Source organism: Meriones unguiculatus, chromosome 5 (genome assembly GCF_030254825.1).
Source record: "Meriones unguiculatus strain TT.TT164.6M chromosome 5, Bangor_MerUng_6.1, whole genome shotgun sequence".
In the NCBI taxonomy this organism is placed as follows: Eukaryota; Metazoa; Chordata; class Mammalia; order Rodentia; family Muridae; genus Meriones; species Meriones unguiculatus.
Window position 1 is genome coordinate 86,374,673 of NC_083353.1, and position 24,124 is coordinate 86,398,796.

Genomic DNA, 24,124 nt, shown 5'->3' on the forward strand with positions numbered 1-24,124 from the left:
CATTGCTAGAAACTGTTGCTTTAGCCTTGATCTTCAGATTCTTCCCCAAAGCAACATTTTCCTATGTGCAGCCAGTGGATTACATAGGTTTAATTTCCTCATTCCTGTCTACCATCCACTCCCAGTACCGTGGGAGGCAGGTACTAAGACAGGTTAAAAAAAAAAAAAGATATCTAAACAACCTCAAAGCAGCTGCCCTCTGCAAGGGAGCCTGCCACAACATGGCTTAGTCTCTGATACTAGAAAGACAAGCTCTTTGAACCGGTCTCCCCTCTGACGTGTACCCACTAACCACCCAACTATTGCTCCCAAGTTTCTTAGAAAGAGCGCCCAGAGCATGAGAGCAAAACTAGACTTTGTGAGCAGAGAGACTAGACCTGACTTCTGGGCTCTGCATGGTAAGGGGCAAGTTCCCTGGATAGCCAATTAACCTACCTAGCTTAGTGCTGCCTTCCCACTGTAACACCAGAGAGTACTCCGGGGGTTGGAAATGACCTAAAATGGGTACCCAAGGGATCATGGGTAGATGCCACCCTTGGCCTCCCAAAGGACAACACAAGTTCATGGACTTAGCCAGACCAGGGCCAGAGCGAAGCAAGCACCCATCAAATGTCTAGGACTGGGCACCAGGACAGCCACTACAAGGCCTGGAAGCTCAGGTCCCAGATGGCAGAGACACTTACAGCTCCCTAACACGCAGGCCACTTGGGAAACAGGAGCTCCGGATTTCCGTGATGTTGTTCGAACTCAGATCCAGCACTTCCAAGGACAGGTAGGACTTGAGCTGGCTTCCGTCCACACTGAGGATCTTGTTGTGCTGCCTGCAACAGAGCAGGAGGTGAGCTGGCAGCCGACTACACACCCACATCATAGATGTGTACCACCTGAAACCAAGCAGGAGCGGAGCCTTCTGCCCCCTCTCCTCCACCGTGGAGCGTGTACTGCCTGAAACGGAGCAGGAGGCAAGGCAACAAACTCGTGTCTTTCCCCCTGTGTCTGCGATTTTACTTTTACCTAAAATTACAACTCAGTGACATTCAATGTATAATCTATTCCTTTCTATTGCATTACCGTCTGCTGGCTCTCGGCATTAAATACAGCGGAATAAACTCTTTGTCCAAGTAATGGGCCTCGGTTGTTCCACCCAAAAGAACGTGGGGTGATGACAGGCCCAGTACCTAGCGGTAAAGGACATGCCAATGCATCAAGCTGCCCCACTCCAAACCCATCTCTGATCTCTGGAACCCAGTCTAGAACTGCGACTGAAGGCTGCAGGCCCTAGAGCCCAGAGCTCAGTTTAATCCAACCAAATACATCTCAACACAAGTTACAGTCTACTGACATGTACTGTATGCCAGGCCTGAAGACAGATGGAACTGCTAAGGGCACCATGGCGATGATGACCAAACCTGACTGAAATGCGACAGCAACTCATTGCTGGACCCAGCTCAAACCAAATCCCTGACTCTCTGCCCTTGGTGACTTAAGGCCTTCGTTTTCTCACCTGAAAGATGAGGCCACAGCCTACTACCCAAAACCACAGTAAAGCATCTTGGGAGCACAGTGGTACTTAACCTCCTTACACGACTTACTTACACTTTTAATCCTCTTTCTGCAAAACCCAAAACCTAACTAGCCACATTAGCATCTCATCAGGAGAAAGGCAACAGAGGACATGGGTGTGAGGAGCGGAGCGCTGGTGTGGGTTTGGCGCTGCCTGGTTGGGTCACAGTGAAGAGTTTGCTGGGTGGCAGTGCTGAGACTGTGGATCCTAGGCATACACTCCGCCAGCCATGAGTAAACTGGGGCAGCTCTCCAGCCAATCAAAAGCTTTCTGGAATAAAACCCAAAAAAGCCTGGTGTTGCTTACCAAGTGGCATCTCCTTTAAACAAACACTTGACCAAATCGGTTCCAACAGGCATAAACAAGGACCTCTTTCCCAGAAGCTCTGGGACTCTCTGGCCCCTTTGTTCTCTTCACAACTCTCCCAGGCCCTAAAACTCAAAATGCATTTGCACAACTGTGCTGAGGGAGACAAACTTCCCTGAGAGAAGGGACCCTATCCTTTTACTTCTCCAGGCTCCTCCCCAAGCTACTTCCTGAGTTCTTCATTAATGTCTTTAATAAAGGCCGTCTCTTCAGTTTTCTGACTCCAAAAGAAAAATAGAAGCTTTATTATGTAAAGTATGGGAAGAAAAAGAACAAGAAATAAAGGCCACAGCATTGGGCCTCATCCGGGAACTCTGAATATAGTACCAGGGAGCCAGGAACAGAGGACCCGGACAGAGAGAGGACGGGCTCCACACAAAGAGCCTGGCACTCTGAGGCCTGTCACAGGCACAGTCTCGCCTCTCTCTTCTCCCCCACACCGCCCCTCAGTCTCCTCTGTCTTTGTCTTTTGTCTTACACTTTTTCTTCTTTCTTGGCAGTATATTTATCCATTGAACCGCATTGTAGGCCCTCACTCTGGATAAATGCCACTGTTAAGAAGACAAGACATTTTCACACAGTGGGAAAAGTTCCCCACTGAGCAGAGAAGCAGCCGTGGAGATGGAGAGACTGTGTGGGAGTGAGGCATGAGCTCTGGGAAGGATGAGCCAGGGAGAAGTTGCCAGGAAAGGCCTGAAAGGAGGACTGAGGCAGAAAGAGTCATGTGGGGCAATCAGGAGCTGGGTCCGACTTAGAAGCTGGCCTGTCTGGCTGAACCAAACCAGGAAGCACTCAGTGGGCCAAATGAGGTCAAGAGGATTGGGAAAGGGGCCTTAGGAACTGGCACCACAGCAAGAGACACATCCAATGGTCAGCGATGATAGACAGGTTAGCAGTGCCACCTGCAGTCAGTTCTCAACTCAGCAGCCAGACAAGACAAGACATGGAGCCAGGAAGACACCTGCAAATCAAGCATCTGCATAGCTGTGAAGGCTCAGAATAAGGTCAACGTCGATCCTGCAGGTTCCACGCTTGCAGATTTAACCAAATGCATTCACAAGATACTCAGGAGGAAAAATAAATAACAATGCCTATACTACACACATGCAAATTTTTCTTGTCATCATTCCTGAAGCAATTGAGTATGACAATTATTTATGAAGAATTTATAGTGTATTGGGCATTAAACATAATTCAGACACTTCAAGGCTCTACACAGGTATGTGCAAATACTGCATTATTTTACAGAACTTAAACATTCTGGGTTTAGGTGTCTATAAAGAGCCCACAAATTAAACAACAAAACATCCTGATTAAAATATCAGCATAGTGGCCTGGAGAGATGACTCAGATCTCTTCCAAGGAACCTGAGTTCAGCTCCCAACATGCACGTCAGGTTGCTCACAACAGCCTGATCTGATTAGCCACCTTCAGACATGGAATACTGTCACACAAATATACATCATACACAAAGAAAATAAAAATGTTTTTAATCAGCAGAGGAGTTAAACAGACATTCCCAACAGGTATCGGTGTTCCTAAGGGACACATAAGTCAGAGTTATGATAGCTACTATCAACGGAGCATGTGTACATGAGAATGTGGAGGAATTAGACTACAGCAAGCAGAGGGGAGTGAAGGATGCTTTAGAAAACAGTATGACCATCTAAAAGAATAGCACAGGACCACCACTTCTGAACACCCCCAAAACAGAAGACAGAGCTCAAGGGGACATTTTCACGTGTTCACAGAAGTATTATTCAGAATATTGAAAAGATGAAGCAACCCAAATGTCCACTGGCAGATGAGCAGATAAGGAAAACGAGGTATACACCACATTATACCTAAATGAGGCCTGACGTGTGTAACACCTCGTACAGGGTCACACAACTGAGTGTGCGGAGGTTCCAAAACTTTGGTAATAGATTTCTGAAAACACAATGACAAAATATTACTTCCAAATCAAGTGTGTAATGGCTCTGCCACGTTCCCAATGGCACGTGCCTATGGTATACCGCACAGCTCCACTGCAGCCTAGGTTCTGAACGCCAATGCCTGTGCTGTGCGTGTCCACGTGCTGCAGAAACTCGGCATCTCAGCTCACGTCTGAAACAACTGTCAGTTACCAACTCCAGGGTTTTAACTGTTCTGTTTATATATACACTAAAGAAAGTTTTCAAAATAACTCATGATCTATTGTGTACCTATTTTATACACCCATATGCCCACCACCGTGTAAGTTTTCAGTTCTTATACGAACATAATTGCTTAATTCTAAAAAACAGACTTTTAAATGTTCCTGTCATTACTGAGCATGCATCAAACTAGTGTATCTCTGAATTATATTCACATGCTACATTTTAAAAATTGCTGTTTTAGTTGCTGACCTCACTTTTTCTCTTTATCTCTGTCTCTCTCTCTTACACACACACACACACACACACACACACACAATTGTTCACTGACTTCTGGTTTAAATTAGGATAGAATTTCCAACAGTTTGTGTATGGCCCTAAACATACTTCTACCATATACAAAATGGCATTCTTAGCACTAACAATTAAAATTTTTCTAAAAGGTTTATTTTATTTATGTGTGTGCCTGTGGGAGCGGAATGCAAACTTGTGCATGTTTGCAGGCCTGAAGAGGGTATTGGATCACTCAGTGATGGAGTTACAGGTATTTGCAGAATGCCCAGCATTACATAGGTGCTGGGATCCAAGCTCTAAGCCCAACCCTGAGGACTGCAAGTTTGAAGCCAACCTCAACCACACAGCAAGTTCTAGAGAGTTCCAGGTACCCTAGGCTACATGATGAGACTGTTTCCAAAAGAAGGAAGGGAAGGTAGTCTGGCACTAAAAAATAAAATGCAAAGGTTGTTGCAAAGTCAAGAGCTTAAAAAACAAACAAACAAAAAACAAAACAAAACAAACAACAACAACAAAAAAACAGTGACAATTTGTTGGTAATGATAGGAAAGAGCTCAAGGAAGGCTGCAAAACAACAAAAACTACTGAACTTTCTGCTTAATTTTTAAATGTACATTTTATCATAATTTAAAAATAAAACACAATTTAAAGTCCAAACAAAATGAGTCATGGTTCATGAGACTCTGCTACTGAAAACGACTATAGCCCCTCACTTAAGGCCTCCAGGGCACAGCATCCGTCACAGACCTGCCTAACCTCCTATGCCTCCACTTCACAGGCTCGGTCCCATGTCTGTCCTCATGGGGCAAGCCACAGGGCCTTCGTTCTTCCTGCTCCTAATGCCTCTCCAGAGATCCACACGTCTCATCCCTTAATGGCTGTCTTTATTCAAGTGCCACCTCTTGGCTACCCTTTCTAAAATCACACACCTGCCCGCACCCCAATCACCTGCCATGACCATCTCTATACTCTAATAATCGTTATCTGGTACACTGGGTGCTTGTTTATCTGGTTCACCATCTTCTTGCCCACTGTGGCATGGTGCCACGAAGAAAGACTTATCTCTACTCCCAACTTATACCTCCAGGCTAGAAGGGTCCAAGTTGCAGGACAGGTGCTCAATACAAGTGATTGCAGCTACATTCACAAAGTGTTAAGGATGAGCACACAAATGGGATTCACCAACATTCTTGAAGCAGAAACTGTTCCAGCAAAGAGCTTCAGGCGGAATCAACAGGAACAGGAAGGAGTTTGCCAAGGCACAGGTCTTGTGACAGCCCTGCCCAGATGCAAACACCTATATCAAGCCCAAGGCAGCCCAGCTGCTGAGAATACACACCATTTTCTCTGGGCCTTCATCTCTGCTGTCAACTACACCCTGGGCCCCAAGCAAGTCTCCCTGAACACACACCCAAGCTCAGAGTGTGGACACGGGTGCTCCGACCCTGCAGAATTCTGCACCCTCCTAGGAGGACAATCGGTATGAATGTGCATGTGATCTGTCTGAGGACCCTTCCTCTGAAACATAGCACAGCCCAACTGGAGATGTGCTATGAATGTCGTCACAAAAGCTCAAAATCCAGTGGTGCCTCTCACAGGTGTGAATCTTACAGTCGAGTTTGTAGAGTATGAAGTTCCTATAACCCATAGGCTGATATGGCCTGACATGTACTAGTGGTTGCTCAATAAAATGAGTCCTTGTTTTTAGTCACATCGTATCCTCAGAAGCAAGCTGTGAGTCTAGTTCATAGCAAGTGCTTTGAAAAAAAAAAAAAAAAGAAGAAGAAAAATGAGTGAGAACAATGAACGATGACTGGTTCCCTTGAGTTCCATTGCCACATTTCAATGCAAATAGGCAAGCCTGGCTCACCTCCCCTCTCGGAACAAAGGCCTGAGTCAGAGCTTTCAGCTCTACTTAGGAAGCAGGCCTGTTTCAGCTGCGCGAATGCCATCCCCTGGAACAACCAAGCTGTCTCAGGGAGCCAGACTTCAAAGCAAACCCAAGACTCATCTCCACGAGCGCACATCCTTAACCCTCCAACACCATTTCTTCTTGGTAGCTGAGCCTGCCTTCTAGCTCTCCAGCCCAGAGTCTAGAGAAAAGAACAAGCATTCAGATCATACTGGGAAGCCACCCCATCTGCCTCCTGAAAGCAGAGGGCCTAGAAAGCCCATCTGGTTTCCCAACTCAAGACAGCAAACCACTTCATAAAACTCCCTTTTCTTTTTATTTGTTTGCTTAGAACAGGTAGCCCAGATCAGAAAACACTCCATTCTCAATGAATATTCAAGCAAGTCATTTTACATCATTCATTAACCTGAGTGCTCATGTCCTAAGAAAGTCCACACTCATCTCCATAACCTCTGACTCTGGTCTCCAAGTTCTTAACCGTAGCTGACCAATTGCTGCATGTTATATAGCCAGCCCTGGGCAAAACAATGAAGCCAAACAGCAACCTAACCAGGTAAATATGACTACCATTTCTGCTTAGATGATTCAAAGCAATGAAGACTCAGGCTCTGCAGGAATTTACTTGATGAAGACCACAGCTTAGATGCAAGAGGAGGTCGGAGGCAAACCCAGAACTTGAGTCTTGGCCTGGGCCACTAAGAGGCCAGCAAGTTCACAGCAAAGCTTGGCTCTATCTGCATAATAGCTGGCTATTTCTTTTATGTGTGTGCATAAGTTTTGCCTACATGTATGTCTGTGTATCTCGTAAGTACCTGTGCTCACAGAAGCCAGAATAGGGCCTCAGCTCCCCTGAAACCAGAAATAGAGGCAGTTTTACACGCTGAGAACCAAACCTGAGCAGCAACTGCTCTTAACTGCTGTGCCATCTCCCTAGCTGGTTATTTCTTGATCAACTCTTATGAGTCTGTGTAAACTGGCCTCTACCAGCCAACTTCCCAGGGTTCTATATGAACAGCATGTAGGTACAAGGCCTGTGGGACCAAGTCTTAGCAAGCATGACCTATAGAAACAAAGACCTCACCCACACTGGAGGGAAGAAGAGTGGCTCCCCAGAGACCACCTCCTCACAGACAGCCGTTGGATGGCTATATCCATCTACTCATGGAGCCAGTGAAGCTGCAGAAGGACACACATACATTTTTACCAAAGGCAAGGACAGTGCAAGTCAGGGGACAGCGATGGCCTCATCAAAAGAACACTCACAAAGCCAGTGATTCTGCAGTCAGGAATTTTGGGTAGCGGGTGGCAGCCTGGTCACGTGGCACTCAATTCCATCTAGTGTCAGTTTACCCCTAGGACTACCCTCTGCGGTAAGGAAAACTTAATGCAGCAGAAGTCTATTAAAGCAACACCTGCTAAAGGCTTCAAAAATAATATCAGTCTTCAAAGGAAGAGGGTAGGCATGATAATCTCCCTCCACTTGGCCACATTTTCAGAGCTGATGTTAAATTAGACAGTAAGACAAACGGAGGCAGGCGAAACCAGCACTTAAGACTTCTTATCATGAGCGTTTGTCCCACTACACCCTGTGAAAGCCTGGTTCACGATGTCCCCTTAGTAGTGGAAGAGATCTTCTGTCAGAGATCACAGCCAGGAGGAAAGGGCGAGTGGATCAAAGACACAGGCACACGAAGGTCGAGCGCCAATTTCTGGTGCTTGAAATCATGCACCTCTTGTCTCTATCAGCAAACTTACTCTATAAGAGGCCAAGTGGTGAATAACTTAAGTTTTGTGGGCCATGTGGTCTTTGTCACAACTATTTAAACTCTGCTTCTATAGTGTCCAAGTTGCATAGACAATAAAAAATCAGCACGGCTATAGTCCACTTAAACATTACTTACAGAAACAAGCAGCAGACCAGGACTAGCCATGTGCTATTATTTGCCACCTTCTTGATAGCAGACCAATCAACTTCAGTTTCTAGGAGAAAATGTAATTCTAGGTCTGGTACAGTTTTGTAGCTGTGTGTAAATCTCCTCTCTCTACCTGAGTTAGCTACCTGCAAAACTGGGCAAAACATCCCTCTGCAGAGAAACCCTCCCTTTCTTCCTCCGCCCATGTTGGACATCATTAGTTGTACTCTTTACTGTCTTTTCTAGCTTTTCAGAAGTAACCTAGGTTAGTTACATCCTGGACCCAATGGAAAAGTTAGGCAATGAGGCTACCGTGGAGCATACAGAGAGCCACAGCGTACATCTCTAAAATTCTCCCAACTATTCGGAAGCTGACTGAATTTGGCCGGCTCACTAGTCCTCACATCCAATCCTTGATGACCTTTAGTTCTTTCAAACCTTTGTGATGACAGGTCATTCCTTGATTGTGGACGCTTAACAAGCAATACAAAATCCTCCATAATTTTAAATCACTAAAGTTAGCAAAATCCAAATTACAACTCTTTGCTTGAACCTCAAAGAAAACAGTTTTACAAAATCTAGACGTGAACAGGAAAAAACTGTAACATACCTAGCCTTCCTTCAGCTTTTTCCCCTCCAGCCTGCCATTCCCACAGCTACCCTGGGAGATGGTTAGTCAGACCCTCCACCAGGACAGCTCTTCCTACCTGGATTCTAAGACTCTGGGATTCTAAGACTCTTCCAGGTAGCACACAGCCCGCTGCTCACCCATAGCAGGCACTCAAAGTCTGGTCAAACAACTGAAGGCATCCACCCAACCACAGGTGCCATGGGAAACTACAGTCTAGCTTAACACATCATACATGCAACTGCTACAATGTGAGATAACCGGAGATTCTCACTGAGAGTAGGACAGCAGCACTGAGTGGCCCTCATGCTACTTTGGGAGGTGTTTGCATTCAAACGCCTCATGATGTAAACCACACCAAAACCACAATGCAGATGATGAGTTCAAAAGAACAAGCTGCCCCTGCACAGGCCACATTATACTAGCAGCTATTATTTATAAACATTTTTACAATGCAGAAGTCACAGAGACTTTTATGCATAAGTTATACATGCGGAGTTCAGTGTATTTTTATAAAAAGCACATATACAACCCACATGATCATCACCCAGAAGACAGAAAACTGCCACGTCCTGACATTCTCTTAGCTGTTATTCTTCTCAAACCAAACCTATAATTTCTTCCAACCATGAATAATTGTGCCTATTTGTATGCTTTATATACATAAAATTATTCTGCATAAACTTTTCTATTTTTGGCTACTTTCACTCACATTTTGAGATCCACTCAGACTGTTCTTTTTTACTAAAAAAAAGGGAGAATGTGTGTGTGTGTGTGTGTGTGTAACAGTCTAAGTATGTAGCCTAGGCTGGCACTAGTCTCCATCCCTACTGCAGCACGGTATCTCTACTGAAAGAAAAAACATTTTCTTTCCTTCCCCCCCCCCCCATTCTATTTTTTAAGCAGCACTGAAATATTTCCAGCTGGGACTATTATGAAAATCATAACCGTGAACACAGGTAAGTCTCCCTAATGTGCCTGTTGGTGCATATTTGTGTGCTCTCTGGTAGGCATGCAAGGGCCAGTCTTGACATTTGCATATGGCATGCACATCTCCAACCTCATACTGACAAGGGTGGCCTTCCTGTAGATTAAATTCTTCAAGGTTGAAAGGAACCTGACATGGTTTGTTCCAAGCACCCATTTCATGCTGTTTCATTTAACAATTATCACACCTTGCCCCTGCCCCACCTCTCAGTAAAATACATTATATTGCAAAGGCCAGTGAGATGGTTCAGTGGATGACAACACTTGCTGCCAAGCCTAGCAACCTAAGTTCAATCCCTGTGACCCACATGGTAGAAATGACAACTGAAAATTGGCCCCTGAAAGATTGCTATCTAGCTATCTAGGAATAAGTGTAAAAAAAAAAAAAACTTAAAATATTATGAATATAAGTCAGGGTTACAGAACATAGCCAAGTTCAATCTAATCATCTTGTTTAGCTGTTAAGTGAGGCACAAAGTGACGGTAACACATGTAAGGTATAAAATGGCAAGAATAATATCAAGATTAATGCCCATATGCAGCAAGGCCCAGGAGAGTTTTAAACCAAGGGAGCACAGAAGACCTTTCAAAGGCCAATCTAAAGAAAAGTTCAACATGACAATCCAAAGTATTGTTGTCCCCACTAGCCCGGTTTATAACCATCTTCCTAAAGAGAAAAACAAAACCATCTGTCCCATTGTATGAACTGGCAACCTGCTTGAAGACACTGGTGTCTTCTAAGAGCCGCCCAGTCCAGATGATTTGGTGAACAGGAAGTGAGAATCAGAGTAAGCAGGTCCTTGCTCACTGCCTCTCTCTTTCCCCTGCTGCTAGTGAATCACCCGTTCCCTGGGGAATTTTGGCAGATTCTCAGCCTGGCTGCAGATGACGTTCTGGATCTGTTTATTCAGGTGGAGATTGGATAAAAAACAAGAGCAGCCCAGTGGCAGGATAAACAGCCTCCGCCAGGAAGGGTCAACCCTCCTAAGGCAGGACTGGGCTGTGTCAACCAATCTCCCAGCCGGCTCACTTCCTTCAGGATCACTGACCCCCTTGGGGTCTTCAACAGACAGTTTCCATTAATTCTTTTTTTTTTAGGGGGGAGGGGGACCTGATGCCTCAAGTCCATGTGAATGCATGGTCCCAGGAACCCTTCTGCAGCACTTGGTTCTCCCACTATTGGCTTGCAAATACTGAACCAGAAGTGCCAGGTCTACAATGAAGAAACCTAGGGACAATCAAGGAACAGTCAACACCATTTAAGTCTAGAGTGGCAGTTCTCAGCCTGTAGGGTGCAATCCCTCTGGGGGTCTAACAACCCTTTCCCAAGGGCCACATATCAGATATCCTGCATATCAGATATTTACAACTCATAACTGTAGCAAAATTATAGTTATAAAAGTAGCACAAAATAATATTATGGTCATGGGTCACAAGAGGAACTGTCAGAATGTTGCTGCATCCCATATAAAGATGTACAGATAAAACAGTAACAAAGAAATGCCCTGAGGAAATGTACATTGCTGGGTGAAAAGGCTTCCTAATACACACTGCTCAAGAGCAACACTCTGAAAAATTCTGAAAGATGAAAACACTGAGACAACAGTCACTAAGAGGGGATAGGGAGGAAGGTGTGATAGATAGGTAAAACACAAGAGTCTCGGGGAAGTCACTGCACATTTTTCAAATCCATAGACTGTGCAATACAAAGAGTAAATCCTAACATAGATTACATATTTTAGTTAGAAATAATGTATCAATTTTTAGTTCATCAAGTAAAAATAATGAACCACAGTAAGACAGGGAGGCAAACACTGGAGTGAGAGGGGGTGCTACAGGAATGAATGCTCTGTATATTCTAGAAACCTGCAACTGCTCTAAAAGTATATTAATTGAAAATGAAATCTCAGCCAGGTATGGATGGCTCATGCCAATAATCCCAGCACTCAGGAGACACAACAGGGGAAGACTGAGCTTGAAGGCAGCCTGATGAGTCCAAAGTTAGCCTGGGCTTCAAAGTGAGACTCTGTCTCAAATCTCTGGCCCCACCTTAAAAAGGTCTCCTGAAGTATCATGTGGCCCTGAGGTCAAAGCAGCAGAATGCAAGGTATACACTGGCTGGGCATGTCCACTTTCCTTTCCTGGTTATACCTCCAGGACCCAGAAAAGAGCTTAGAATACAGAAGTTGCTCTGCCAGGGTTTGTTGAGCAAAAAAGTGAATTACAACTCTATTTCAACCTCCTGACAATTACATAGAACCATCACACTTAGTATTTGTTTAACAAAGAAAAGGAATTAAAAGTAGAGAATTAACTTCCTTTTCCAGGTAAGAAACCTACAAGCATTTTTAAAGAAAACTGTGGGGAGAAGTAGGTGTCTGCCTTCCTTAGCCCCAGACGCTGAGGTTCTGGGTTAGTCCAGGTTGGCCAGGGGGAGACTGCTAGGTCAAGGCAGCTGCTGTTTCTTTCTGCCTGGCTCTGCAACAGCGGGCTGAGTCACCTGAGTGTCACCTGCACAGTGTCCTTCCACTCCCTCAGCAGAGTTCCAATCAGGTGCCCTGAAAGCCCCATCTGCCTCTTATCCCTGCAGACAGAGGCTAGAATCCCCAATACTGGCTGGGATTTCTGAGGGCTTGGACTTCCTTCCATGCCTGTAGGAAGGGAATGTGTCCTGGCATCTGGGTGGGGCAATATGGTGTCTATCAGAGTCAGGAGACAACGAGCAAGACCAGTCACTTCCATCTACATACAGAATATCCATCTACATAGAGACATACTAAATGGAAAAGCCACGAGTGTTTATCCTTCCTGTTCAAGGCCATCATGGCTACCAGGTGCTCTCTTAGCTTTATCTTTACCCAAATTGTTTTCCTTTTTCCTTGCTTCTGACCCTACCCACCTGCACCTGCTCCCTCCCATACCCTAGCACACCCATGGTGCATTCCCTCCACTAGACCTTAGCAGAGTGCCAGGTTCTCAAGCCTCCAGCCCTGGCACAACCAACGAGCCAGGGTGCTGAAGGCTGGCCTGGCCTCTACTGACTTACTGTAAACAAGTCTCAGGCCTGTCTTGTACATGGTCAAGGCCATCGTCCATGCCTATACAGAAGAAAACTCTGCACAGAACAATGAGGTACAACCAAATGCTCCCACCCCCAGGGTCCTGGGCAGCTGTCTCTAGACAACAAAATCAGACAAAGCCAAATAGCACTCATGTTACTGCCCAGTCTCTTGCCCCCAGCAATCTAAGTGGATTCTTCTTCCTGCTTTCAGGGTGGAGGAGGGAGAGACAGAAGGAGAGAGGGAAAAGAGAGGGAAGAAGGAAGAGAAGTAGAAAAGTAAAGGTAGGAGATGGCAGTTGCTAAAACAAGATGGGAAGAGGCCCCATTGAGGTTAGCAACAAACCTCAGCTACTCTGAGCAAGCAGCTGTACGGAGCAGGCTCTCTCCACAAGGCTCTATCCATCAAGGGTTCCCATGAAACACAAATCCCATGAAAAAAACCGATGGGCTCTGGTCGCCGCCTCTTGTGGTCCTTCTTCCTACTGACCTCACCATCCAGGACCAGAACAGTTGGAATCAGGATGAGAAACAACCAGGGTGACCTCGTTCCACTTCATGTCATCCTGGGGTATCAAGTATACCCAGGAGAAGGTCCAGCCAATGTGGTAAGCCAAAGGCAGGATACATGAGTTTATCAATGTGCATAACTACTACGCTACCAGTCCTAGACAGAAGTGTGGGATATAGCTCTCACCCAGAGTCTGACAGCAGTCAAATCTTCACACTTACTATTTTACGCAATGTCAGTGCGCTTGCCAATCAGGTAAACAGGCTTACTTAAAACAACAGCAGTTAGTGTGAATTTAGATGCTGAGCTGTAGGACCTAATTTTTTTTAAACTTATTAGATTTTATTTATGTTTACAGGTAGAGGTGTTCTTCCTGAAAATGTCTGTGTACATATGTGCAGTGCCTGTGGAGAACAGAAGAGGACATAGGAGCTCCTGAGCCTGGAATTACAGTGTTCAGCTGACAGCTGGGTGCTGGGAAGTGAATGTTGGTCCTCTGGAAGAACAGCCAGAGCTCATAACTGCTGAGCCATCTCTGTAGCCCCAGTGGGACCTACTCTCTAACTGGAAATGCCTAGGTAAAGAGTATGCATGGGCATAACCGTCACTGCTTCGCTACCTGTACAACACACCCACATGAGGATTCCGGGAACTGAGGTATGGAGTCTCCTATAGAGCCCTGTACCTAACAGTCTCACAGCATGTGAGCCTATTCCATTGTAGCTGGAACCTAGTTAAATTCACTGGAGCCTGCCCACAGACAGGCTCACCTCCCCATTTTGCAAATGCAAATACCTTTACACAGGAGCCCAGAATGTGAATCCCACACTCGCAGCAATGTGGGATAGCCTCATGATGGAGGTAGGTAGTAGTCAGACTCTTGGAGAAGAGATCATCACTGGACAGAACTCAGAACCTCCCATCAAAGAGAAACATCCCTGTGCGGGGCCACCATGTGATCAGAACAGTGTAGGACCTGTCTCTACACATGTTGAGGAAGCAAAGGAAGCCAGGAGACATTGTATATCCCCCTACTCTCTTAATGGGGACCCGCACTCCTACAAGGACCTTCCCAGGCCCTTAGCCCGCAAGCTATAAATACATCGTTGCTCTAGGGCACCAGACCTGCTCTATATACTGAGGTAGTCAGCTTCCCCAGGCCTACACAAATGAGGAGAGTGCCTCTCATTTCCTACACAGAAGCCTTCAAGGAGAAGCTTCCACCCTCTGCTCCAAATCATGCCTGGCAAGGTTCATCCAGTTTCAAACCCAGAGGCTCGACCCTGGCCGTGGGTCATCCAGCTAGTGGGGATGCGAGCCCAGGCGCTCTCAGACTCCTCACCATGCTATCCTGGGAGCAGAAGCACAAGAAGCTACGCCAGCTTGCCCCGAGAACAGAGAGGAGACTGATGGAGCCAGATGTCCTGGAAATGTCTTCAGGGGCCACCAAAGGGCCACCTGTCTTCACCTGCCACTGGAACATTCCCCTAGATCCACATGCCAGTTTTGAAGCAGTCCTGCAGTTCCAGACAGAGGAGGAAGCTGTTTCAGCATTTGGCTCCTGCCTCTGAGACAAAGTCCTCTCCCTCTGGGGAGTCAGACTATGATGTGCCTTTAAAAATAAAGCCAGGCCTGTTTCCTGCCTCATCTGGAAGACTTTTGATCTCCTGATCATATGATTTAGACTCTCTCTTACCACACAATTTCCCAAGCCTTTCAGCATACATACCAAGTACACTCGGAGAATCAAGGATGGGATTAAGAGTTGGCCCTTTGGTGGCCTCCTTATCCACCGCATAGATGGCAAGACTGCCACAGCATCGGAGCAGCACACAGTCAGTGCCACTATCCTGCACCCCAAAACCACCAGTCCTCCAACCCAGTCTGCCCTGCATTCCCAAAAGAGCACTTGCTCTGCTTCTGCCTTGGAACTACATGCTTTTAATGCATGTCATCATGCATTTAAATGCCAAACGTAAGACTGCAAAACATACAAGGGGAAAAAAAAGGAGAAAATTTCAGCTTAGGGCCAGGCATATTCGTAGACCTGACCCTAAAAGCACAATCCATAAGGTGAGAAATTAATGTACTGGACTTTACCCCCAAGTTGAAGGTATTTATAATATGAACGAGTTTGTTAAATAAAATAGCAGAGAGCAGGCGAAAACATTTTCAAATTACACATCCAATGAAGACCAAGTATCTAGAATATATAGACACCTTACAGAACTCAAATACCGAAAAATAAAGTAAAATAACTAGTTTGAAAATAAGCAAGAAGTGTAACATGAGGAATAAGAGTTCAGAGCCAGCATGGGTTGCACACAAGATCCTGTATCAAAAAGAACAAAAAATAAAATATCCCACAGGTAGCAAATAAAGACAGAAAAAATGTTCAATATCACTGACCATCAGGGAAATGTAAATTTAAATCACAATGAAATATATCTATATCTATATACTATCAGAATGACCAAAGAATTTTTAAAAATTAATAAAATATACCACAAAACACTGACCAGAAAAAAACAACTGAGTTGTCTATATGCTGCTGGTGGACATATAAAATGCACAGCTGTCCTGGAAGAGTCCTGCAGTTTCTTAAAAAACAAACTATGTGGTGCCATGCAACTTGTCCACTGTACTTTGAGTCCTTTCTCTCAGAGAAATGAAGATTTCTGTTCACACAAAAACCTGTACATAAATGCTCACAGCAGCTTTATTCAGGACAACCAAAAACTAGATAAGCCACTGATGCCCTTCAAATGAACAAAGTCTGATATAGCCATCCAGTGGAATACAACCTGGTGTCAGAAAGGAACAGAGCATCAACACACAGCCAGCACCAACTTCCAGAGAATTACACTCACCAAAACGACCAATCCCAGATTGTGCTGTACAGTTCCATTTCTGTTTTTAGAAGACTTCAAGTGAAAAAAGTATGAATGTGGAGACAAACAGCAGTCCTGGTGTGGGAGCAGGAAGGGCCTGTGCATGACTATGTAGCTATGCTCAAGGTCTTGACTGAATCAACATCAATATTCTGGTTGTGAAGTTTTACAAGATAGAGCCACTGAGGAAACTGAGCTCCACATATTCAGGGAATCTCTGTTTCTCACTTGTCAATCAACAATTACCCCAAAGTAAAAAGTGTAACAAGAACAAAATGCCAAGACAGTCACAGTTGACAGAAGGCCTGGTTGGGGGGAGGGGGGGAGGGAGAGCCATACTCCACAGCTTCCAAAAAAGGAACTAAATACCAGAAAGCCAAGAATGAAAATACACACACGAGTTTACAAGAGATCATCCAGAAGGAATACCTGCACGTAAGATCAATTTTAGGTCGGATAGGCTGACTGACACCAGGCCTCCTGATGTTGGGAAAAGCAGCCAACACCCTCCAGAGCACAGCACAGCAGCAAGTCAAGAGCCACCTGGCCCCACCTCCGCACCCAGAGCAGACAGTATGAGGAAAGGAGACCCCATCTGCCTGCACCACAGAGCCACGTGCCCCAGAAGTGACTTCCCAGCAGCCGCCCCTAGGATAGTATCTTTTTATCCCCCAAGGCTCTGTCCCAACACAGCTGGCACTAGAGAGACCCAGCCCTTGGTGCTACGGTGCTGCAGCTTCCGCACACTCACTTTCAGCACCCAGTTAAGAAGTTGGGAAGAAAAACCACGAATTGGCACCTCTGCCTCAGCTGTTTGGGTTTGAAATGCATCCAGGAAGTGAGGAAACTGCTCGGGAATCTGCCCTAGAGTCAAGTCTTCAAGGGCAGGTTCCCATTATGGGCAACTCCGCTGGCATTACCACAAAGGAGGCTGGGGCTCTGCCACGGCTTGGCAGCAAGATCACTTCCCTGGATGTGCCCCTCGGAGGTAAACAGCCCACCACTCCCACCCCCCAGAAGAGGATGGGGAGGATCAGCATGAACTGCAGAGGCATGAAGCCAGTCTTAATAAGACCAACACCACAAGCTGCTCCAAATGAGCTCACCTGAGGCCAACAAGATGCTTGTAAAGCAAATACATGTAGGAATAAGCTGGACATTACCTGGACAGAAGCAATTTGCCCCACATTCCAAGGTGTCTCACACCTAACACAACTTGACATGTCAGCTCTGGACCCAACAAAACCCTCCTAGGCTCCCAGACCACACCATTCCAGAACAAAGTGAGCAACAAGCTTTCGAGGTAGAGAGAAGGGACCTTGGGGAGGACACTGGCCTTCTTGGTGCCTTCAGCATCTCACAGAACTAAAGAACTGCACCTCAGAAGGCACACGGGACAATGCCCACACACACCACATCTGCTGTCACTGTTTCACATATAAAATGGTGGAAGGACAGCATAACATCTGACTACTTTTTAATTACAAAAATGTCCACTTCATATGCCTGTCAATGTACCAAGTAATCTAGCCTATGTTTACAAGCTGTTAATCTCTGCACAATGGGCTGATTCTGTATTCCATATATACCGCCCAACAATGACAGGCCTTATGGAGGAAAGGCATGGCATACACACAAACACATTTATTCCACTTGGGCTAGGACAGCTGAAAATGGCTCCCAGGTGTGCGCAGACACAATAGCCCTGCCTTCCCTGCAAGGTCATCCTGCAGGTCAAAGTCAAACCAGCCATTTTCGGATTAGGTGCGTACGCACAAGAGGCTTCCCCAAGTGCTAACTGGATTACAGAAGCCACCTGCAGGAAGTGGGGAGGGGGAGGAGGGGAGAAGGAAATGGCCCAGTTGGAATGAGTCTGTAGATGTGGGCAGGAGCCAGCCCCTCTCACACGGGAGATTGTGCAACTAGAGCAGCTCTGCTTCCAAGCTGCATTTCACGGAGCCCTGGAGGGTGTTCAGAGCCCACTGCTGGAAGGACTGAGTGGCTCCTCCCCTCCGAGTCTTTCCTGGTTTCTCAAACATCAGCAGCAGCCTGTATTCCCACTGGATCCTGTACTATACTGCGAGAGAGGGAGAGATGGGAGGGGAGGGGAAAGGAGGGAAAGGATGGAGAGAGGAGGAGAGGAGGAGAGGGAGAGAGGGAACACCACCCAAACATCTAACAAAAATCAACACTCGGCAGCACAGCTTCAGCTGCTGAGTCCCCAAAAAGGCAGGACCTCCATGACCAAGTTGGTATTCCGCAAATGCTCCCCTGCCTGGGCTCCCCCAGCTCTGCAGCTGCTGTTCGCTTCACTTTCTCAGCAAATAGCTTGCAGATGTACCTCTCATCTCTCTGGCTTACAACCCCCACTCTCAGAGACGGGAGGGGAGAGAGAAGGAAAATGACCAGTCATGGCCGTGTGTAATTTGGCAGGCTCTCTAGGAGGCCACATGGGCTCCGTTCCCAGAGAGAGGCGCACTTCAACCGGGGGCAAAAGGACGTCTGCGCAGCAGAATCCCTGGGAAGCTGCAGAGGACACAGGGCTGCTCTCTGTATAAAGTGGGTATTTCATGTGCTATTTTGAGGCTCATTGGTGGTACCCAGTGTCCGATGAGGCTGCAGTTCTGAGACCACAGGTCTTTCTCAGTCTTTCAACAGAAGCTTGCTGGCTTGCCTACAGCCTGCTGGCTGACAAAGAAAAAAGACTGCAAACTGGCCCCAAAATAGAGCTCGCCATATCCTTTTAGTCCTGCTAGTACCCCTGAATGGCCCAGGGTCTCACTGTGCTGGCTGAAGAGTGGAAAAATCACACCCACATCAGGGAGGGGTAAGAACGGAAGTCTAATATTAGAGATGTGGAGCAGAGTCCACAGGGTAACCACTGAGATTTCCAAATTCTTGAATCATAGAACAAAGAATTACAGCTGGGACACATGGATAGTGATAGAAATAGGGACAGTGTATTATGAAAGAGAAAGGCACTCCCAAGAATGGGAATGGGGTAGACAGCTGGGACAAAACCAAGACTTCTGAAAGCCTCCCGCCCTTAGCCTGTAGTCATGTCCGTCCATCCACTTTCTCTCCACGAAGGAGAGCTTGTGAGGTTTTGCTATATGAACTTTTGTTTCATATAGCCAGGTGGGGAGGGGTTTCCAGTCTCTCTGCCAACTGGCCTCTTCTCTTGCGTTAATCTCTGATGCCTCTTTCTCTATGCCATATCCTACTACCACAGAAAAGATAAGTAACCTTGGGTAAAATATCTCTCTATCTGAGAGCTTTTCCTATCATGCATCCACCAGCAACATGAAGGGACCCCAGACAGTACCCTTGTATGATGACTATCTATTTCTCTACCTTTCTCTACAGCTATATGGAGTGCCTTAGGAAAAGACCTAAGCCAGTTGTCACTGAGATTCTCACAGGACCCTCCTAGCAGCCTCACAGCAGACGCAGAAGCCTTAATGTACAACTCCTGAGTCCACCATGAACCATGCCGTGCCCTACTGCTTTTCTTTTCTTGTTTAACCTGAAAACTGCAAGGAGAAAGCAAACTGAGGCAAGCTTTACTTTACAGGTGCATCAGGACTGGCCAGTCACTGTCTCACCCTAAGTCAGAGTTTTACAGAGCAGCACTGGATATGAGGAAGACATGGTTTTCATAACTCAGGAGTTAGGGGTTTCCAAATAGGGGATCTTGTGGAGCAAAATAGGTGGGATTACAGGAGCAGAACATAAGCATAACAAGAAAGTCATAATGACCTCCTGAAAGACATGATTGCAAGGTGGTAGTAATAGCAGGCAGTCATAACAAGGAAGCCATAAAAACCCTTTAAAACAAAGTAGGGCTGCAAGAGGGTATGAGCTTTTTGAAAGAAAGACATGATTGCTTTTCCTGGAACACAGTACAGCACTGAGCAGAGACAAGAAGACCCATTAAGAGCAAGGAAAGAACCACATGTCTCGCCAACACCCCTTTATAACTTTCACATGAAACAAAGAGGTGCTCTTTGAGACTTAGGTGAGCACAAGGCTCTAACAGATACCAGCAGCAGATAATTAGTAGTAGGGTAAGTGGTATTAAAAATGACTCTTGCCCTGGGGGTGGGGGCAGGCTGCAGCAGCCACCAGTGCTCTGCTCTTCAGGTAGCAGTACATCTCCTACCACAAGAGTGCTCCTTGTCTCCTTCCCTCCCTAGTAACTTGGAAAGTCAGCTGGAGAGCCCCAAGTAAGTCCCCAATAACAAACTCGGCAGCAACAAATTGATAATGACCATGGGTCTCAAGAACAGACAGCACATCCATGGTACGTCCACTTATTGTCTCCTGCCACTTGACTCTCCTTAGTGACTGTTTGGAGCCCATTATTCCAGACAGACAGATGCCTGTTACCACACAGGTGATACTCGGAAATGTCTGACTTATTGTCTTCCAAAGTTCAATGGGCTTTAGATACATGGAGGACACATGAGCCCTGGGGCTTCTCTCCCATACCTCATAGGCAGTGGTCCTCCATGACTGGACAACAAACAGCACCTTGGAAGACATAATTCTCCTATCCCAAACAAACTGCTGAATCAGAGCAGGGCAGCCAGCTCTCAACACCCTTGATGACTGGTAAATGGTACACCAACAAGAAGAGCAGCTACAGCCACCTCAACTGTGCATACACCTACACAGCCAGTTCATACAGCGGTAAAGATGAGCCTACCATCTGACAGTAACCGTCAGCCTTTAAAGACACCCATTACTTCATCCTTCCTGGGATAAACACCATGTGCTGAAGGTGTTTTTACATGAACTCTTTATTATGTCTGCAAATACTCGCCTTTTAGGCGATGCACTCACAGAAGTTTGAAAGGCAGCTAAGGAAAGTCACGCTTGCATCTCAGGTGACACTCCTGTCCCAATGCATACACAGCACTTCAAGAACATTAGCAACTGAGTTCCATATCCAGCAAAGTTATACCTGTGACTGTGAACTACAACCTGCCTCTAAAAACATAATACACAACAACAGCAAAAAAAAAAAAAAAAAAGAATATTAGCAACCAATTCTCACTCAGCCTACATTCACCTGTGTTTCAAGCCAAATTACTGATGGTCTTAGCTTAGGTCCAAAGCTGAATGAAATCCCTGTCTCCTTGGCTTCCAGGCACATACTCATGGAGTGGGTGGAGAGTGTCTGCAGATCACAACTCTTTGGCCTTCAAGGTTTGCTTTTCAATTCCACTTTCATTATGAACTGATTTCTGCACTAGCTGTTCTTCCAGAGGATCTGGATTTGATTTCCAGAACCCACATAGCTGCTTACAACCACTTACAGCTCCAGTTTCAAAAGATGTGATGCCGTCTTCTGGCCTCTGTGAGCACCAGGAATGGGGACATAACAACCATACATGTAAACTATGATGATGAGGATGATGATGATGATGATGATGATGATGATGATGATGACTGTTTGAGAAATATTTCCAAATAACAACATAAAACTAGGAATAGCAATATTACAAAGTCACAAACAACTGTAACTAACTGCTGCTCAGGTGTCCCGACTATCCAGGTCACAGGCTAAGAAATATAAAGAGCACGGCCTGGTGACAGGTAAGGTCTGAAACGTTTCACATCTGGAGGAGTACAGCAGCCCCTAAAAGGATCATGCGAGAAGCACAATGCAGCCGATGCCAGAGAGAGTCAAGCAATGCTCCCTGGACTGAAAGGGGAAGCACTTCCACTGTTCAATAGCCCAAGTACAGCAATGCTGGAGGGAAAGTGCAAGTCTTCGACAGAAATGGTACTGATTTGTCAGACAAAATTACTGTTGCTGTGCAAATCAAAAACCGGGTTCCCTGAACTTAAGAAAGAAAAAAAAAATTAACTCGAACATAAAAATCTGGCAGACTCTGTTCCTTTTTAACAAAAGCCTGTTTCTTTTTGTGAGATATATTTTTACAAAATGAGCTCCCTCACTCCGACCCAATCCTATTAAAAGCTTTCTTTGGGTTTTCATGCTTTCTGTTATTAAGGACAAATGGCTTCAGCATTATCATCAACACTAATGCAAATAAAACTGTTCTTTGACAAATACTTTAGTTGAATCAGATCCCTTCCACCAGAAAGCAAAAACCAATTGAAATCCTGCTGGATCAATAGAGCTGGCCGAGCTGGCCCTGCTGGTGTGGGTGCAGGTAAGCCAGCCTGAGGGCAAGAGAGCTGGCTCTGCCCCTTGCTGGCTGCTCACTGGAATGCACTAGCTGGGGCAGCGCTGGAGAGCTCACCCTGGTGGTATGGGTACCGGAGAGCTTCAGGATGACCATCCAGGCCCAGATTCAGGGCTCCGAGATGGCCCACCCAACATCTACCCCATCTATGAACTACTGGAGCACATGAAAGGGCCGATCCTTAAGATCCAAAGCTGCAGGGCAACAACAGGATATCTGAGTAGTTCGAGAATCCAGTATTGATAGTATAGCAGAAGCAGAGGCCTTCAGATGAACATTTGCACTCAAAGAAGTATAAGCAAACGGGTATCCTGGGAGACACACTGTGACACCCTACAGCTTCCACAAGGAGATTTTTTTTTTCCTTTTGGTGGGGAGAGGTTGTAAGTGCAGAAGTCAGATACAAAGGGATGGGGATATGAGTGGGATTGGGGTGCATGATGTGAAATCCACAAAGAATCAATAAAAGGCTAAATAAAAGAAAGAGAGAGTGTGCTGATGATCCCAGCTCCTCAAACGCTTTTATGATGCCCTGATATTAAACACACACACACAAAAAAACTGAACCTTCTCCAGGAGGGCTTCCCAAGGCTGACACCTAGGAAGAAGGGAATTATGATGTGAAAACCCAGTCCAACCCAGTCCTAAGTGAGAAAGAGACATAAAGTGCACTTTTAAGGCTGGAGTCCAGAATTGCAGGTGTCCACACTGAAAGTCACAGGTCTGCTACTTATGGTCTCAAGTACCAATACTAACTAGTTCACGCGGAGGGGTCAATGTGTCTTTTGTGATACTGCCTTCTTCTCAAGTTCACAGAAGAAAAGTGAAAACCTGAGAGGATACTTTTACCACATTTCAATTTCCACATTCAACGGGGGGGGGGGGGGGGGGGGGGGGGCGCGACAATGAATCCAGGCCATACCTGCACCAGTGACAATGAGGGATGTGCGTACATCTGGTCCCTGCTTTCCCTTGACATGTTTATTAAGAAACTTAGCCCAAGAATGCTGTCCCAGCTTGTCTAACTCACATGTCCCCAGCAAACATATATTCTATTCCACAGGTCCTTTATCTACAGAAAAAAAAGGAGTAAAAAATTTTGGGGCTGGACATAGTGGTACTACCCCAAATCCTGAGACAGAAGAATTCAAGTTCAAGGTCAGCCCAGACAATATACTGAGACCCTGTCTCAATCAAAAATGCCTTAAAAGTTCTGAGATTTGGCCAAACTGGAGCTCTGTCTGAAATATGCTTGCCTTAGAAGCACAATGACTTTATTTTGGCCCCCAGGAGCCATATATCAACACTGGGCACAGTGGTACACAGTGGTCATCCCATTGCTGGGCAAAGACAGGCGGATCCTTGGGGCTCACTTGCTAGCCAGTCTAGTCTAGTTGGTAAGCTTCAGGTCTGTGAGATTGTCTCAAAGAAAGTAAATGGTGTTCCTAAACTTTGCCTCTGGAGTTCACATGCACATCTGTGCAATCGAGCGAACACACACACACACACACACTCACACTCACACTCACTCTTGTTTAAAGGAGCTGAGGACATACCTAGATCGGTACTTGCCTGGCATATCTAAGGTTCTGACTTTAATCCCTAGTACTACAAAAATTAAGTAGATAAAGAATTGCTAGGTAAGGA

General features: G+C 45.9%; 1 protein-coding gene and 1 long non-coding RNA gene across 3 annotated transcripts in view; one reads left to right on the plus strand and one right to left on the minus strand.

The window, feature by feature from the left end:
- Lrig1 (leucine rich repeats and immunoglobulin like domains 1) overlaps nucleotides 1-24,124 on the minus strand; it is a 100,751-nt gene that overhangs the window by 27,958 nt on the left and 48,669 nt on the right. For both annotated transcript variants that reach the window (XM_060383825.1, XM_021631950.2), the window contains one exon: nucleotides 684-821. In XM_060383825.1, coding sequence (XP_060239808.1) covers nucleotides 684-821 — 138 coding nt within the window. The remainder of the gene's footprint in view (nucleotides 1-683; nucleotides 822-24,124) is intronic.
- On the plus strand, nucleotides 816-23,073 carry LOC132654238 (uncharacterized). Its single transcript, XR_009591891.1, has 3 exons — nucleotides 816-9,771; nucleotides 13,727-14,025; nucleotides 19,626-23,073. It is a non-coding gene; the product is annotated as an uncharacterized LOC132654238 (long non-coding RNA).